A 19,648-nucleotide genomic window follows, 5' to 3' on the forward strand; every position below is an offset into this window, starting at 1 on the left:
GAATCTGATGGACTGAGAATTTGGCCCTAGTCATTATCGCAGGGTTCCAGAGAACCAAAGGGTTATAGTGTGGCAGCTGCCCGGCTGTAAGGGGGAGAGGAGGCTCCTTACCTGGGTCTTGGTCGGCCATAGCCCCTGGTCCTGTGGTCTCCTCTCTCGTTAATCCCAAAACACTAATCACAACTGACCGCACTGATTTGCTTGCCTCCTTAACAAAATGAACCTAGTCAGTGAGTGCAGGCATGTGTTTGCTTCAGTGTTTGTTAAGCCAAAAACACTGGGCTGATGAAAGGGGCAGGTGTTGAGGTAGAGAGAGCAAAAGAGACAAGAGGAAATACAGGCAGAGGGAGAGAGATATTTGTAGACTGTAGCAGGGTTGAGCTGAGAGCTGAAAGCTGTGTTTTAATTGGGCTGCTGTGATCCTTACATGCTGATCACACCAATCGCGTCACGTGCACGAGCGTTACAAAATAAAAGTACACGTACATGTTATTCAATCATTGCACCCGCACTGCTCGGCACGTTAACGGTTCTACTTGGTTCTATTTGTGATGCTTGACATGCTGCAAGACCCGCCTCTCCCATCTCCTCATTGGGTTTTAGGAGCATATACCCACGTGGGTGATTGAAAGATGAACTGAGGTCCACACTCCAGTCCAGTTGGTAATGCACCTTAAAGTTGGTTGCCAAGCGCCATATAAAGTCCAGAGAAGAAGAATAATCCTGAAGGAGGAGAGATTACTAGAATCAAACTCGGTTTCTGTGGATTATAATCTGTGGATTATTGTCGGAGTAGAGGACCATGTGCATTTCAGATAAAATAACAACCCAATGTTTATATCCCAGGACAAATTAGCTAGCAACAGCAAGCTAGCTAGCTACATTTCCATAAATGTTTAATGCTTTTCGACTTCAAATGAATATAGTTGGTTCAGAGTTCTTTTTGATATTTCAACCTGTGTGTCCTGATCGCGTCTGGTGTGGTTGGACAAAATCAAAATCAGACAAGGCCCATAATGAGCCCTGTTCAGTCAGGGGAAACCATTGTCATGGGAGATTCTAAGCATCAGGGCATTGCCACAGTGACCTTTGCCCTCACCCATTCCCACTCCTCATAGGCTCTGATTGAGCCAATTAGAGGAGAAGAGATGTATCATGAACGAGGCAGACTTAACCATTGTCACATGGAACTGTTGATCATCGGAGCAAGAGTGCAAATAACCAAGCACTCTCTATAACCTTGGAGATAGGTAGATAGACCACACTGTTTGATATGACTGACAAAGGACTTTGCTCAAACACAGACAGACTGGCAGACTCCCAGCCTGGCCTAAGTCTTATGTGTCTCCATGCAAAACTATAAACGTCATTATGGACTATTACCACAGTATTTTCTTTTGTTTCTAGTTAGTTTTTCTGCTGAGATACTGCCTGCCACTGCTGGGCTCAGATTGTGACTCTGTAAGCAGGGTCCATTGGTCTTGTGATGGGGAGAAAATCCTGTGAAAGTGGTGAAAGCAATCAGTGGTGGTTCAGCTGAGTGTGCACAATGTTTGTGTGTTGTGTGGTCGAGTTTGGGTTTTCGTGCAGACAGACACTTAGATGGAGACGCCTCCTTTCCTCCTCCTCTGGCACGGCATGTGTGAGTCTGTCACTAGGACGGGTACTGCACACACACACACACACACACACACACACACACACACACACACACACACACACAGAGAGAAACACACTAACTATAGCAACCAGAGTGTTTCTCTGTTTGTATGGAAGGACGAGAGATGGAGAGCTCGAAGCATTTGATTGGCTAGGCGTGATCGCAGGGGCGGGGTCTTCTTGTCAGCGCTGTGAGAATGAGATATAGTGCATTTGGAAAGTGTTCGAACCCCTTTACTTTTTCAACATTTTGTTATTTTACAGCCTTATTCTAAAATTGATGCTTTTTTTATCAATCTACACACAATACCCAATAATGAGAAAATGAAAACAGGTTTTTAGAAACTTTTGAAAATGTATTAAAAATGAAAAACAGAAATAACTTATTTACATAAGTATTCAGACCCTTTGCTATGAGCTCAGGTGCATCCTGTTAACTTCTTGCGTCGAGCCATCCCGGATCCGGTATCGTGACTACAGCCTCAAGCTCATTACCATAACGCAACGTTAACTATTCATGAAAATCGCAAATGAAATGAAATGAATCTATTTGCTCTCAAGCTTAGCTTTTTGTTAACAACACTGTCATCTCAGATTTTCAAAATATGCTTCTCAACCGTTGCAAAACAAGCATTTGTGTAAGAGTTTTGATAGCCTAGCATTGCATTAAGCCTAGCATTCAGCATGCAACATTTTCCACAAAAAACAGAAAATAATTCAAATAAAATAATTTACCTTTGAAGAACTTCAGATGTTTTCAATGAGGAGACTCTGTTAGATAGCAAATGTTCCGTTTTTACAAAAAATATTATTTGTGTCGACTAATCGCTCCGTTTTGTTCATCACATTTGGGGAGGGAAAAAATATATATATATTAAGTCATTAAAACGCGAACTTTTTTCCAAATTAACTCCATAATATCGACAGAAACATGGCAAACCGATGTTTAGAATCAATCCTCAAGGTGTTTTTCACATATCTATCGACGATAAAATCCATCGTGGCAGTTTACTTTCTCTTCTGAAGAAATGGAACGCGCATGGACCTACAGATTACGCACACAGGACACCGGGCGGGACACCAGGTAAATGTAGTCTCTTATGGTCAATCTTCCAATGATATGCCTACAAACACGTCACAATGCTGCAGACACCTCGGGGAATAGACAGAAACCGCAGGCTCATTCCTGGCGCATTCACAGCCATATAAGGAGACATTGGAACACAGCGCCTTCAGAATCTGGGGCATTTCCTGTATGAAACTTCATCTTGGTTTCGCCTGTTGCATTAGTTCTGGGGCACTCACAGATAATATCTTTGCAGTTTTGGAGACGTCAGAGTTTTGTCTTTCCAAGGCTGTCAATTCCATGCATAGTCAAGCATCTTTTCGTGACAAAATATTGCGCTTAAAACGGGCACGTCTTTTTATCCAATAATGACATAGCGCCCCCATAGGTTGAACAGGTTAACCATTGATCATTCCTTAAGATGTTTCTGCAACTATGTTGGAGTCCACCTGTGGTAAATTAAATTGATTGGACATGATTTGGAAAGGTACACGCCTGTCTATATAAGGTCTTACAGTTGACAGTGCATGTCAGAGCAAAAACCAAGTCATGAGGTTGAATGAATTTTCTGTAGAGCTCGGAGACAGGATTATGTCGAGGCACAGATCTGGCGAAGAGTACCAAAACATGTTTGCACCAAGACTCTTCTTAGAGCTGGACGCCTGACCAAATTGAACAATCTGTGAAAAGGGCCTTGGTAAGGGAGGTCTCCAAGAATCCGATGGTCACTCTCACAGTGCTCCAGAGTTCCTCTGTGGAGATGGGAGAACCTTCCAGAAGGACAACCATCTCTGCAGCACTCCACCAATCAGGCCTTTATAGTAGAGTGGCCAGACGGAAGCCACTCCTGATTGCCAAGTGTCACGTCTGGAGGAAACCTGGCACATCCCGACAGTGTGAAGCATGGCGGTGGCAGCATCATGCTGTGCGGATATTTTTCAGCAGCAGGGACTGGGAGACTAGTCACGGTCGGGGGAAAATTTAACAACAAGCATAAGCACGGGATCGCCGAGTGTCCTTGAGTGGCCCAGCCAGAGCCGGACTTGAACCCGCCTGAACATCTCTGGAGAGATCTGAAAATAGCTGTGCAGCAACACTCCCCATTCAACCTGACAGAGCTTGAGAGGATCTGCAGAGAAGAATGGGAGAAACTCCTCAAGTACAGGTGTGCCGAGCTTGTAGTGTCATACTCAAGAAGACGTGTCTGTAAATGTGGTATTTCAGTTTACATTTTATATACATTTGGAAAAAAATTCTAAAAACCTATGTTTGCTTTGTCATTATGGGGTATTGTGTGTAGATTGATGAGGAGGGAAAAAAACTATTGAATTAATTTTAGAATAAGGCTGAAATATAACAAAATGTGGAAAAAGTCAAGGGGGCTGAATACTTTCCGAATGCACTGTATAACCAAACATTAACCATGTTGGCAGTCTGTTGCTGCTGCTGTTTCTAGGAGAATACATCTACATAGGACCTGTCACACACAGGCAGACTGGAACAGTAAACGTTTATGAGTGCTGGTGATTGTGTGAAACCCATTTCATATAGAGTAAAATTCTTAATGATTTGTAATGCTATGTATTGACAGAATTGCTGTGTGTGTGTGTGTGTGTGTGTGTGTGTGTGTGTGTGTGTGTGTGTGTGTGTGTGTGTGTGTACTTTCTTGCATATGCTTGCTTGCATACGTGCATCTACACACAGTGTGTGTGTCTGTAAAGCTCTAGAGATGAGCGTACAGGACATCCCTTCCCAGTCTGTCTAAGCCCAGGCCTATCCGCTCCTCACCACAGTCATTGTTTCCAGATTGCATTCCACTTTAGTCTTGCTCTCTCCACTTCACATGGGAACACAAGTCAGCCTGTCAAAGTTTCCTCTGGGAAGGATTAGAGAGTGCACAGGCCCTGAGAGATAGAGGCTCTGGTATAGGTAAAACTTGGAGTTTCTCTTCACCCAAGACACCTGAAATGAAATATTATAAACTAATGAACAATAGTACTTTTATACAGACATTTGACTGAGCTGTTGACTTACAGGATGAATTGCTTTAAAATGAAAATGATACTGTGTGATTTACAATAAAGAACATTTTTAAGTTTCCCTTTCAGTGAGAGCTATCCTAGAAAGTGTTGTGTAGGCTAGTCATCAGGAGACCAGGTTAGAGTAGTTGCTAGGGTGACACAGACCAGAGAAAGACCTATAAAACAAAGATTTACCATGCCCCACTGGCTTCTGTCTGGCCAACCCCCCTAACTGTACGGTACAGCAACCCATTAAAGCACACAGGATAAACACACACGTACACATACACACAGACATACAGACACACACATACACACGTGTATGTTTGAGAATTGTGAGTCCCGTAAAACAGGCCCAGGTACAGTAAAACTCACCTTGGATGAAACTGCAGGCGATAATTATACACATTAATGTAGTGGTATGTGGCACCCATTACCATTAACCCTAGGAGGTAACCTGCCTTTATCCAAACAGAGGATCTTAGTTGAGGTACATACAGCAGGATACAGTACAGGTATGTGCAGGGAGGAGATAGGGATAGAGCTGGAGTTTGTGCCCGGTGGCATATAAGGGCCAACAGCAGGGGGTGCTACTTAGCCCTGCCACCCTAATGAGAGAGGAAAGGCATAACGAGAGGAAGACAGTCAGACAGACAGGAGGGGACTTGGGAGGGAGACATTACTTGATGTCCCAATAGGAAATAAACAGATAACACATGTTTTGGCTCAAATGCTACCAACATTTTTGTCATTTTGAGATGACAAAAACACACTTCCTTTCTCTCCTAGTCATTACCATTGGTATGTTTCTCTAACCTCAGTTAGAGCAGTCTGTGGTATAAGTCAGTATGGGTCATGTGCAGTGTGGTGTGTTGTAGAACAGGTCAGTGAGTAGAGTGGCAGTCTTCCCTGGGGTAATGCCACCACCACGGTGGACACCTGCTCTATGGTGCTTTGTGTCACTGCTGCTGGCTGACTCTGACTAGAGCCTCTGTCACAGACAGCTCTGGTTTCATAGCGCTAAACTCTGATCAACTCTGTGGGGGAAAGGGGAATACCTAGTCAGTTGTCCAACAGAAATGTGTCTTCCACATTTAACCCAACCCCTCTGAATCAGAGAGGTGCGTGGGCTGCCTTAATCGACATCCACGTCTTCGACGCCCAGGGAACAGTGGGTTAACTGCCTTGTTCAGTGGCAGAACGACATATTTTTTACCTTGTCAGCTTTGGGATTTGATCCATCAACCTTTCAGTTACTGGCCCAACGCTCTAACCACGAGGCTACCTGCAGCCCCAAAAGAGTGTGTGTGTGTGTGTGTGTGTGTGTGTGTGTGTGTGTGTGTGTGTGTGTGTGTGTGTGTGTGTGTGTGTGTGTGTGTGTGTGTGTGTGTTATATAATGCATACGTGTGTGCGTGCATAAGTCTGTACAAACGTGTGCATGAGAGAGAGGTGATTGATGTGCACAGTGTAGTCTGTACTGGCTTGAGGAAACAGAGTATTCTGGTTCACACAGGTCTATGGTGGAAAGACTAACTGGTCATTCTAATTAACAATTGCACGCTGGGCCTTAACTGTCTGTCCCATACCCCCTGGTTGTGCCTGGCACTGCCAAAGTCATGCCAACGCAGCTGCCAACTTCCTCACTTGCCCAGACACTGTGTGATCCACTCTCAGCAATCTGCATGTGGGTTCTCCTCTCTCTCGCGCTCTCACTCTTTTTCTCTCTCTTTCTCTAACTATCCCCCTCTCTCTCAAACACAAACACAGCCTTCGTAAGGCCTTTTCACACAGTGCAGTCTGTACATTTGGGAGCTCGCTTTAGTCGGAAACATAAACTCCCCCGTCGGTCTCACCTTATAAAACAGACTGGAATCCCAGCATTTCCAGTAACATATACATTGGGGAGAACAGGTATTTGATACACTGCCGATTTTGCAGGTTTCCCTACTTACAAAGCATGTAGAGGTCGGTAATTTTTATCATAGGTACACTTCAACTGTGAAAAAATCCAGAAAATCACATTTATATTATTTTTAAGTAATTCATTTGCATTTTATTGCATGGCATAAGTATTTGATACATCCGAAAAGTATAACTTAATATTTGGTACAGAAACCTTTGTTTGCAATTACAGAGATCATACGTTTCCTGTAGTTGACCAGGTTTGCATACACTGCAGCAGGGATTTTGGCCCACTCCTCCATACAGACCTTCTCCAGATCCTTCAGGTTTCGGGACTGTCGCTGGGCAATACGGACTTTCAGCTCCCTCCAAAGATGTTCTATTGGGTTCAGGTCTGGAGACTGGCTAGGCCACTCCAGCACCTTGAGATGCTTCTTACGGAGCCACTCCTTAGTTGCCCTGGCTGTGTGTTTTGGGTCGTTGTCATGCTGGAAGACCCAGCCACGACCCATCTTCAATGCTCTTACTGAGGGAAGGAGGTTGTTGGCCAAGATCTCACAATACATGGCCCCATCCATCCTCCCCTCAATACGGTGCAGTCGTCCTCTCCCCTTTGCAGAAAAGCATCCCCAAAGAATGATGTTTCCACCGCCATGCTACACGGTTGGGATGGTGTTCTTGGAGTTGTACTCACCCTTCTTCTTCCTCCAAACACGGTGAGTGGAGTTTAGACCAAAAAGCTCTATTTTTGTCTCATCAGACCACATGACCTTCTCCCATTCCTCTTCTGGATCATCCAGATGGTAATTGGCAAACTTCAGACGGGCCTGGACATGCGCTGGCTTGAGCAGGGGGACCGTGCGTCGCTGCAGGATTTTAATCCATGACGACGTAGAGTGTTACGAATGGTTTTCTTTGAGACTGTGGTCCCAGGTCTCTTCAGGTCATTGACCAGGTCCTGCCATGTAGTTCTGGGCTGATCCCTCACCTTCCTTATGATCATTGATGCCCCACGAGGTGAGATGTTGCATGGAGCCCCAGACCGAGGGTGATTGACCGTCATCTTGAACTTCTTCCATTTTCTAATAATTGCGCCAACAGTTGTTGCCTTCTCACCAAGCTGCTTGTCTATTGTCCTGTAGCCCATTCCAGCCTTGTGCAGGTCTACAATTTTATCCCTGATGTCCTTACACCCTCTCTGGTCTTGGCCACTGTGGAGAGGTTGGAGTCTGTTTGATTGAGTATGTGGACAGGTGTATTTTATACAGGTAACGAGTTCAAACAGGTGCAGGTAATACAGGTAATGAGTGGAGAACAGGAGGGCTTCTTAAAGAACTAACAGGTCTGTGAGAGCCGGAATTCTTACTGGTTGGTTGGTGATCAAATACTTATGTCATGCAATAAAATGCTAATTAATTACTTACAAATCATACAATGTGATTTTCTGGATTTTTGTTTTAGATTCCGTCTCTCACAGTTGAAGTGTACCTATGATAACAATTACAGACCTCTACATGCTTTGTAAGTAGGAAAACCTGCAAAATTGGCAGTGTATCAAATACTTGTTCTCCCCACTGTATATATATATATATATATATATATATATATATATATATATATATATATATATATATATATACACACACATCAAATTGCATGGAGAATCTGGGAGGCTTAGCATAAATATGATTTGGTTCTGTATTACTGGTTTAGAAGAGACAAAACATGAATGGCTTGAAATCCCCTTACGTCCGTGATTGCATGGATGACTAATTGTGATATGCAAGTCAGAAGTGTATGTTGGAGCATAGATTTATGCTCATGCACACTCTCTCCTACACACACATTCGATTATAGTGCAGACAAAGGATACACGACGTAAAGCTTCTCTCCTCAGTTAACAATAGTGCCAGTTTTCCTACATGTTGTTTTGTTGCCACATGCCCTCGGCGTTCAACCCAAACAAGCTATTTCATCCTCATCCCATCTCAGTCTGATCAAAGAATGCAATTGGGTTATCATCCAAAAATGTCTCTATCAAACTGTAGCATTCTGAAACCATTTTAGTGTGTGTGTAAGTTATCATATTGCATTCCTATCCAGAGTTGAGCAGCTCTAACCGACCATCTATAACCATTCCCTGTTCAGATGATGTATGTTGACATACCATATGCTGTGTGCGGTGTTTAGTGTTTTCATACTGATCGCTGTGTGTTGTGCCGCTTATCACACATTTTTTCTCTCTCTCTCTATCTCTCTCAATTACAATTACAATTTAAGGGGCTTTATTGGCATGGGAAACATATGTTTACGTTTCCAAAACAAATTAAATAGATAATAAACAAAAGTGAAATAAACAATAAAAATGAACCGTAAACATTAGACTCCAAAAGAATAAAGACATTTCAAATGTCATATTATGTCTACAGTATATACAGGGTGTCACGTGTGCTCCCTCTCCGGACTCTAGGTCACCAGACTGCTCATTATGGCCCACTCCTGTCACCATCGGACTCACCTGGACTCCATCACCTCCCTGATTACCTTCCCTATATACGTCTCTCCCTTTGGTTCCTTCCCCAGGCGTTATTGTTTCTGTTTCATGTCTGTGCGTTGTTCGAGGTTCTTGTTTTGTTTTAAGTTCCGTTTATTAACTGGCTTCCCGACTCTCAGCGCATATCCTTTACACAGGGGAAATAAATGAACATAAATATAGGTTGTATTTACAATGGTGCTTGTTCTTCACTGGTTGGCCTTTTCTTGTGGCAACAGGTCACAAATCTTCCTGCTGTGATGGCACACTGTGGTATTTCACCCAGTAGATATGTGTCACGTTCTGACCTTAGTTCCTTTGTTTTTGTCTTTGTTTTAGTATGGTCAGGGCGTGAGTTGGGGTGGGCAGTCTATGTTTGTTTTTCTATGTTGGTTTTTGTGTTTGGCCTAGTATGGTTCTCAATCAGAGGCAGGTGTCGTTAGTTGTCTCTGATTGAAAATCATACTTAGGTAACCTAGGTTTCAATTTTGGTTTGTGGGTGTTTGTTTCAGTGTGAGTGTTTGGGCCACACGGTACTGTTTCAGTTTTGTAAATTCACATTGTCATTTATTGTTTAGTGTTCTGAGTTTTAATTAAACATCATCATGAACACTTAAGGCGCTGCGCTTTGGTCCTCCTCTCTTTCTCCCAACGACATCCGTTACAATATGGGAGTTTATCAAAATTAGATTTGTTTTTGAATTCTTTGTGGGTCTGTGTAATCTGAGGGAAATAATATTGTTATACATTTGGCAGGAGGTTAGGAAGTACAGCTCAGTTTCCACCTAATTTTGTGGGCAGTGTGCACATAGTCTGTCCTCTCTTGAGAACCAGGTCTGCCTTCAGTGGCCTTTCTCAATAGCAAGGCTATGCTCACTGAGTCTGTACCTAGTCAAAGATTTCCTTCATTTTGGGCCAGTCACAGTGGTCAGGTATTCTTCCACTGTGTACTCTCTGTTTAGGGCCAAATAGCATTCTAGTTTGCTCTGCTTTTTTGTAAATTCTTTCCAATGTGTCAAGTAATTCTCTTTTTGTTTTCTCATGATTTGGTTGGGTCTAATTGTGTTGCTGTCCTGGGGCTCTGTGGCGTCTGTTTGTGTTTGTGAACAGAGCCCCAGGACATGCTTGCTTAGGGGGCTCTTTGCCAGGTTTATTTCTCTGTAGGTGATGGCTTTGTTATGGAAGGTTTGAGAATCACTTTCTTTTAGGTCATTGTAGAATTTAATGGCTCTTTTCTGGATTTTGATAATTAGTGGGTAGCGGCCTAATTCTGCTCTGCATGGATTATTTGGTGTTTTACGTTGTACGCTGATATTTTTGGCAGAATTCTGCCTGCAGAGTCTCAATTTGGTGTTTGTCCCATTTTGTGAAGTCTTGGTTGGTGAGCGGACCCCAGACCTCACAACCATAAAGGGCAGTGGGTTATATAACTGATTCAAGTAGTTTTTGCCAGATCCTAATTAGTATGTTGAATTTTATGTTCCTTTTGATAGCATAGATGACCCTTCTTGCCTTGTCTCTCAGATCGTTCACAGCTTTGATGAAGTTACCTGTGGCGCTGATGTTTAGGCCGAGGTATGTATAGTTTTTTGTGTGCTCTATGGCAACTGTGTCTAGATGGAATTTGTATTCGTAGTCCTGGCAACTGGACCATATTAATTTCCGGAGAACCCAGAGTTGATTATCCCTTTTATACCATGGTTATAATTGAACATATTTGCCGCTAAAAATGTGTTAATTTGCAGGTAGAAATGTCTTCAACATCCACTGAAGTAGCTAGCAAGTTCACTAGATAGCTACAGTAGTTGCCTTATGTACCAAACAAACAAACTTGCTAGTTTAACTAAACAAACCATCAGTCGAAGCTTGCTATTATGAAAATCGAATTCAACAATGCCAAAAAAAAAATCAATTCGACTTTTGCTTTCAAAAGCAGCTCAAACGTAGAACATTTAAGAATGAACTGTAGGCATTGAAATCTACCGTGCTGATATACTGTGCGTTACAGGAAAATAATGTACGCTCTAGAATGCCCTTCAAGACAATCAGAAACTAGTATTCGTGGTATAATGACAGAGAACCCAACCTGGACACATAGTAACATAGTAAACGTAAATCCGGGACACTCCGATTAGTATGATATGTTACTTTTAGTATGGTATGTATTCATTTGTGGATATCCACCATCCATTTCATATGATATGTTACAAATTACAATTTATATTTACATTTACATTTACATTTAAGTCATTTAGCAGACGCTCTTATCCAGAGCGACTTACAAATTGGTGCGTTCACCTTAAGACATCCAGTGGAACAGCCACTTTACAATAGTGCATCTAAATCTTTTAAGGGGGGGGGTGAGAAGGATTACTTTATCCTATCCTAGGTATTCCTGAAATATATAATTATATGATATGACATGCTACGAATTGCAATTTGTAGTAGCTAACGTTAGCTAAGTGGCTAACGCTAACATTAGCTAGAATTGGGGTCAGAGATTAGGGGTAACGGATTAAGGTTAGGGTTAAGGTTAGGAGTTAGTTTAAAGGCTTAAGGGAATGGTTAGTTAACATGCTAAGTAATTGCAAAGTAGCTAAAAAGTAGTAAGTAGTTGAAAAGTTGCTGAAATATTAAAGTTGTCTGTGATGAGATTCATACACACAACCTTAAGGTTGCTAGAAATTTGTTTTCATACACCAACCCCTCTACCCCAACCACCACCCTCATTTGGTTTTGTCTTAAGGAACCTTCTGTCTAATGTAACCATACAAAACGTAACATACCATTCTAATATGATTCAGAGGGGTTGGGTTATATGCTGAAGACACATTTCAGTTGAATGCATTCAGTTTTGCAACCTACTAAGTATCCCCCTTCCCTTTCCCTTTTAATTTGAGTGTCCCGTATTTACATTTAATAGGTTACATATGTATGAGACCAGGCTGGAGAACCATGGTCCCCAATTATCATGTGAAAGAATTAGGAAATGAGAAACACAGGGCTTAATTAGAATAGCTACAACACAGGGATGACTGGGAGAAAGACTGCCCTAAAATACAAATCAAATGTATATTTTTTATTTATCTAACCAGGAAACCAGAGACATATGAAGAAATATGATTATAACAAACATACTTTTTGTTGCATATCACCCTGGTGCCACATTGATTGTCTTTGCAATGAAACATAAAAAGTAATGAAATTAAAATATATATTTTCACTTAACACATTTTAAATATACTATGCCACAGATATTTTGTTGTTACACGGTAGTAGTTCCCATAGCATAGGAGTACATAACTAGTAGCCGTCACTACCATGGTACTACCATTTCTCTCTGTGGTCCTAGCATCCTGTGGTGCAGTAATAAAACAGAGGTCTTCCTGTGTGTCTGGATGGGTCTGTCCCTCCACCAGATTGTTTATCTGTCCTGCCCGACAGGGTCATGACCTCTGGGGGCTATTTTCAGGCCAGGGGCCACTGACCTCCATGGGTCACTTTCACTAACTAGGGAGGTCCAGCACTCCTCTGCCTCACTTTATCTTCCTCCACTCCCTCTTTGTCCTCTTATGTACCATATCTCTTCTCTGCTCCCCCTTAGGACTGTTGTCTTTATCACAGAGTTGATGACTAGAGGAGTGACATAGATGATATGTTATTATACGTTGCCTAAAAGACCCATACATGTTAGTGAGAGGGTTGGTTGTGAGTTGTGTGTGGATGTGGGTCATCATGTCATGTGTAATATCTGTAAGTCTGTCAGGGCCACGGGGCTCTAATGTTATCCAGGGACACACTTCTCTTCCTTGCTCCTCTCCATCCTCACTCTGAAGTGGGGCAGACTACGAGCTAGGCTTGTCTTTTATGTACCCAAATCCATACCCACTCATGCGATCAGAGCCGGCCCTAGCCTTTTGGGCACCCAAACCAAAATGTTGTTGGTCTCCCCCTCTGTTTTAAAATGAATTTCCTGCAATTCTACAAATTTTGCCAAAATGTTGCAAGTTTGCTACAATTCTACACATTTGCTGTTTTTAATATATCAGAGTGAGAGTAACAAACAAAATCAATGGGGGCCCACCGGTCGGTAATTCAACCTTGATTACTACAAGTGTATATAGCTGTCCGCTAGACTAATTTACCAATCTACAAAATGTTTGCTACATGGGCTAATTGAGTGCCCGTCAGTGACTGAGAAACAGCTGATGCACACAACCAAATTTCGAAATTGCACCTTGTGTATTCTACTATTCTAACCCTCAACTAAAGTTGACAGTTGCCTATCCCTGCTGTATACATTCAATGGAGATTGGCCTTGGTGAAGGAAGCAGTAAGTGCAGTATTGACTGCCTCAACAGAGGGTTTTATCTGGCAACATGACACCTACTATCTGGAGGTGATGGAAAAGGAACGAGATTACACAGCCAGGTACACACACACACACATGCGTGCACACACACTTTTATGCATTAACAGAGGCTGTGTTTAATGTGTGCTCTGAGTCAACAGACTGTCTCTTTTCCCCTCATTAGCAAGCTGACCCCTCTGTTTGAGCCATTACAGGTGGGGCACAGTGAGGGGCGTATCCTGTGACCTGTCCTAACCTATCCTGTAGTGGGGGAAGGGTAGGATGGAACAAGGAAGTGAGAGGGGTTGCCAGTAGGGACACAACGCCTCAGCAGTTGAAGGCTGGTGGTGCTGCTTCTAGAGACATAATCATGGTTCCTCCAACATTACCTGATGTTGTAGGAAAATAATGTGAGGGAAATAAGCACACGTGCACATATGCATGTGCACACACACATACTCACCATCCCAAACCCTCCCACTCCCACCATTTCAGAGCTCCCCTCCGGCAGGCTAGCCCAGGGCCAGTGCCCAGCCCCCGGGGGGGTGTGTAAGGGCTGGGTCAGTGGTGAATGACCCTGAGTGGAGGTCGAACAAAGCTGAGGTTGTACAGCCTGTGTTTTATGTGTTTAGACTGTTAGCAGGACACTGTTGAGAAGCTGCTGCTAGTGACAGGCCTGTGGAAGACATTCTCCGTCCATAGCCTAGCCTCGGTGGTTTGTGCAGATTAGGCCAATTAGTGTGTGTGGTGGAGAGAACAGGGGAATGGAGGAGTGACCACCACCTACAGGAATATAACACACCGCCCCTGTAATCCTCAAAGAGCCTCTGATCACGTTTCACGACATAAAGTTTGGAGTTAAGTAGCCCAGGGGCAGATCGAATGTGTCATTGTCCATTCCACATCATCAGTTATGTGTGGTTATGTTAGTGTTTGACACACGGTAGGCCAGGGTTTTAGGTTGTATCTCTCTCTCTCTCTCTCTCTCTCTCTCTCTCTCTCTCTCTCTCTCGGAATCTGTCACAAGACCAGGCAGCTGTTGCTGTTCACCAGACACGCTGCTCTCTCAGAGACGCGTGCTTCTGGCAGCACAGAGACACAGTCAAGACTTATTCAGTGGGCCTGGCTACATTCAGTGGGCCTGGCTGTAGTTGCCCGGTAGAGCAACACAAACACCTAATCATCCATTCAACACAATGTAGAATCCAGAGATGTATGCCAGGTGCAAGATTATGTTCTTGTAGAATTCAGAATTGTATGCAGGATAATTTGGTTTTATTTATAACTCTATGACGTCTGGTAGTTTTTACCCATAGGGATAACTACTGTAAATAAGTGGATAAACATTCTGCAGATTTTCTTGTCATCATTACACTAATTACACTAACCTACATGAAGCAGTGGACCAATTCAGTGTCATTTACATTTACATTATTTAGCAGACGCTCTTATCCAGAGCGACTTACAAATTGGTGCATTCACCTTATGACATCCAGTGGAACAGCCACTTTACAATAGTGCATCTAAATCTTTTAAGGGGGGGGTGAGAAGGATTACTTTATCCTATCCTAGGTATTCCTTAAAGAGGTGGGGTTTCAGGTGTCTCCGGAAGGTGGTGATTGACTCCGCTGTCCTGGCGTCGTGAGGGAGTTTGTTCCACCATTGGGGGGCCAGAGCAGCGAACAGTTTTGACTGGGCTGAGCGGGAACTGTACTTCCTCAGTGGTAGAGAGGCGAGCAGGCCAGAGGTGGATGAACGCAGTGCCCTTGTTTGGGTGTAGGGCCTGATCAGAGCCTGGAGGTACTGAGGTGCCGTTCCCCTCACAGCTCCGTAGGCAAGCACCATGGTCTTGTAGCGGATGCGAGCTTCAACTGGTAGCCAGTGGAGAAAGCGGAGGAGCGGGGTGACGTGAGAGAACTTGGGAAGGTTGAACACCAGACGGGCTGCGGCGTTCTGGATGAGTTGTAGGGGTTTAATGGCACAGGCAGGGAGCCCAGCCAACAGCGAGTGTCCTTGTGGTTAGAGCATTCGCCCTGAGATTGGAAGGTTGTGAGTTGGTTGAGTCATACCAAAGACTGTAAAAATGGGACGTGATGCGTCTCCACTTGGCAATCAGCGTTAAGGAGGTAAGGCCATGCGATAGACTAGCGTCTTTTCCAGTTAGTGTACGTGTACATCAAGCTGCCTCATGCTACAAAGACCTCCTACCCTGTAAGCCGTTCCGGCTCGCACAAGTGTTTTATAATGACATGTAGTTACATAAATATTAAAATGTAGTGGACAGGTTTGTAGTTTTTCCACTGTTATTGCTGTTGTACAGTGGGACCCATACATTATACACATATTCAGAAATTCAATGTGTAGTCTATTCTATTTTATATACTTCTTTCTGGGCTCTGTGAAGTTTCCTCATTTGCTAATAGGGCATGATGTACATCACTCGTCCTAAAAATATTTAGTTTTGATAAAATTGTGTGGAGAATGGTTGAAAAGCAACAGGACAATCGCTTAGTAGCCTAATAAAGGGTTTATAAACTGAGTGCACAAAAAATGTGGCTAAATTCATCGGGCATGGACTCTACAAGGTGGCTCGTGGATCTGCATACCGGTATCCATATTTCCTGAAATTGAACACATTTTGTCTTTGTGCAGAGATAATATTATGCCATTTTATAACTAATTGAATGCAATATTACTAATTTTCTCCGCAGGCAGAGAGAAAAGAAATGCAGTTTTATTTTCTTGCAATTCTACACATTTTTCCATAGGGTGGAGGCAAATGTTTGCTGTCATTCGCTACAAATTTACCAATCTAAAAATGTTTTGCTGCCAGTTCTAATTAAGTGACTGCTGATGTACAAACACATTTCGAAAATTGCACCTCGGTAGTTTTTAGTTGTGTATTTTTGTTAAAATTACTCTGCGGGCCTAATTTGGCCCGTCGTTGGTCTATGTGGTGGAAAAGAGCAGGTGTTCCTAATGTTTTGTACATTCCAGTAGTGTAGGTCCATCTGGCAACGTCCCACCACATTTACTGGCTTTGAGAAGTTTGCGAAATATACTACATCGATTGAAGATTTCCTTTGGTTAGAGCAGAGGAGACTGACACCAGAGGACTTTTCTGTTGTCGAAGTGTTTTTGCTGGGAGGAGTGAGCTGCTACAGCAGTCGGGTGAACTAGAGCGAACTGTTGCTGGAGATCACTGTTGGAGGAGGGAGCGTGAATAATTACGGACAAGGAAAAAGGTCTTCGGGCGTTTTCTCTTACTTTGCTGTTAAATGGAAATATGTCTCTAAATTCGTGATTGAGTTTTTTTATTCGTTTTGACTTCGTTCTCTCCGGACATAGTGGAAGAAGATAACTAGGTGGATATTTTCAGTGCAAGGGCACGGTGCTGCGGGGAGCTCAACCAAGTGAACTTTTCATATGGAATCCATGCAATGGAACCAGGCTTCTGCTGTGTTGACTGAGCTGTATAAGTGTTATTGCAATATGTAGTGCATGTATTCGCGTAAAGGGCACATATTCAACTTGCCCCGGAGTTTTAGGGCACTTGTTTCACTTCACAAGCAGGTCTGGGGGTATTTGGAGAGCGTTCAATCCTGCAGTCATTTTTTCTCCCAAGGAATGAATACTGAATGAGACAGGGACAAGGCTGAGACAGGGACAACTTTCTCAAGCAGAGGTGTATGTCACCCACCACGGGTCGCTACCGTTTTTGTAGCCAACCAATTGTGTGTGGTCACGGATTAAATGTGCGCTAAAGGAAATACTTCATAACCATAGACATTATGGAGGGTCAAGGCGACCAGGCAGCCGCTTTCGTAGAACCCGAGGCGGGCGGCGCGGTGTCTGACAGTTTTGCCAAACTCTGGACAGACGTGATGGGGATGCTGGTAAGTTTGGGGCAGTTTGGTTTGGGGGAGGGGAGACAGGAAGGTAACAACCAACTGATAAAAGCTTTTCAACTGTGGTCCTCAAAGGGGGACAGTCATTGCCCATTCAGTGGTTGATGCTAGTAGGGTTAAATCACGTCCCAAAACAACAACGCAAGGGAAGCGGTTCTATTTCTCAAAGCGCCAAGCTCAACGTTTACTTTCCATCCTCCACGCCCAACGTGTGGGTTTCGGATTCGGGCATTTCCCTTCTTCAACCTGTTCACGGGGAGCTCTTCTGTATTTGAGGTGATGGGATTTGAATGAAACTTGGAATCCTATGAAAATGGTATGTTGCTCTTGAGGTGAAAACGTAACTGTTTGTGTGCAATCTTTCAAGTCCGTTTGAGCTGCGAAGATGTCCATGGTTACATCTTTGCAGAACAAGCTTCGTTACAATTCGTTGATTTAACTGCGCTGTCGCATTGTTACACCATTGTAACAGTTCCCTTACAAAAAAATATTGCTGTTTTGAAACTGCAGTAAAAGTGCAGTAACTGCAGTAGACTGTAGTATTTTGGACGCAGCAATTGCAGAATAGCTGCAGTGTACTACAGTTATACCGCACTGTAACTGCAGTTACACTGCAAAATAACTTCAGTAAAAACAGTATTATTTTGGACGCAATATTTGCAGCACACTGCAGTTATACTGCACCCTAATTAAGCAATAAGACCAGAGGAGGAGCGGATGTGTGGTATATGACCAATATATGACGGCTAAGGGCTGTTCTTAACCACGACGCAACGCGGAGTGCCTGGACACATGTATCACAAACCCCCAGGAGCCTTATTGCTATTATAAGCTGGTTAGCAATGTAATTAGAGCAGTAAAACGAAATGTTTTGTCATACCCGTGGTATACGGTCTCATATACCACGGCTTTTAGCCAATCCGAATGGGCTCAAACCACCCAGTTTATAACTGCAGTTGTACTGCACTCTAACTGCAGTATTTTTTCGTAAGAGTTCATTAAGTTTTAGATGAGTTGAGCACGGCTGTGAAATAATCATAATACCCGAAACACTTGTTGCTGTGCTACTGTAATGGGAATGTTACTTTGGGAAGGTTATGATGAGAAACATTGTTGCAAATTGCATTTCTCAAATCAGATTGTCACATTTCAGGACTGAAAATATGTAATTGTACGTTTTTCTTGTTAGTCCGTTATCAGTGCGGACCTTCAAGCACGTTGGAATAATAATTGGCACTGTTTTGACTACAATATCACTTTGATGTCTAGCAATCGTAGTCCACATAGGCCATCTACCTATACCAATCCACATCTACCTAAAGTGCATGGCAAATCCTGCAATTAAGATATGGAAAAGGTCACGCTCATCTACATAGTCACCTTTGCCTCATGTTTTTTGTTTAGGGGCCAGGGTGACACAGCCATCTTGATGTGTGTGGGTCATTGGATCTGATTGATCAGTAGAGCAAATGTGTTTTGGTCTTTTCCCAGTGTGAATGGTGTGTCGTTTGAAAATCAACGTGTTAATTTGGTCTCGTCTGGCTCAGTATATGTGAATGGAGTGTGAAAGGGCCTAGCACTGAAGATAGAGACAGAGGTGTGTGTGTGTTTCTTTGTGTGGGGTGTGTGTAATTGATGAAAGTGTCTTCTGGCCTCTGACTCGGGGTGGGAGACCTGGGACTCCAGACAGGCGATTTTACCAGATGTAGTACTTTGGAGGCAAATGTCTAGCAGTGCTCTTTGATGTCTTTCTCCTGCCTGCAGATGGAACACACACACACACACACACACACACACACAGAAACACTAGTGTGACACCTCCTCCATAGGTGACTACAAGCCACAGCCGTTCACACATCCTCCCTTAGAATACCTGAGACTGGGGCTTGTGGTCTTTTAATGGATGTTTTATGTTTTATGGATATTAGCTAAAAATGCCAACATCGGTATCGGCCGATGTCGTATTTAATGCCTGATGTGCAAAACCGATGTCAAAGCTACCTTGCATACCTATATGACGCCACGTAAAATGTTGCGCTACACGTGCAACACAGCATTCCTAACCTAGCCCACAATGTCTGCTGTGTGGATCGAGCAGTCAACAAGTCGAGCAGTCATTTGAAAGAGTAAAACAAATTCAGTGAGACCAAAGGCGAAATCCATTAAAGCCAAGATAATGGAATTCATTGCCCTTGACAATCAACGGT

The 19,648-nt window shown here is 43.3% G+C and overlaps 1 protein-coding gene across 5 annotated transcripts in view; it reads left to right on the plus strand.

Moving 5' to 3' along the window:
* Window positions 1–19,648, plus strand: part of LOC115108036 (SAM and SH3 domain-containing protein 1-like) — a 295,957-nt gene that overhangs the window by 190,655 nt on the left and 85,654 nt on the right. The window contains exon 1 of one of the 5 annotated variants that reach the window (XM_029631920.2): window positions 16,658–17,429. The exons of 3 other annotated variants lie outside the window; for them this stretch is intronic. In XM_029631920.2, coding sequence (XP_029487780.1) covers window positions 17,325–17,429 — 105 coding nt within the window. In that variant the 5' untranslated portion in view covers window positions 16,658–17,324. Of the gene's footprint in view, window positions 1–16,657; window positions 17,430–17,561; window positions 17,758–19,648 lie in introns of those variants that run through there. One more of the 5 variants, XM_029631921.2, reaches the window with a different exon arrangement.

This window comes from Oncorhynchus nerka, linkage group LG24 (assembly GCF_034236695.1).
Source record: "Oncorhynchus nerka isolate Pitt River linkage group LG24, Oner_Uvic_2.0, whole genome shotgun sequence".
In the NCBI taxonomy this organism is placed as follows: Eukaryota; Metazoa; Chordata; class Actinopteri; order Salmoniformes; family Salmonidae; genus Oncorhynchus; species Oncorhynchus nerka.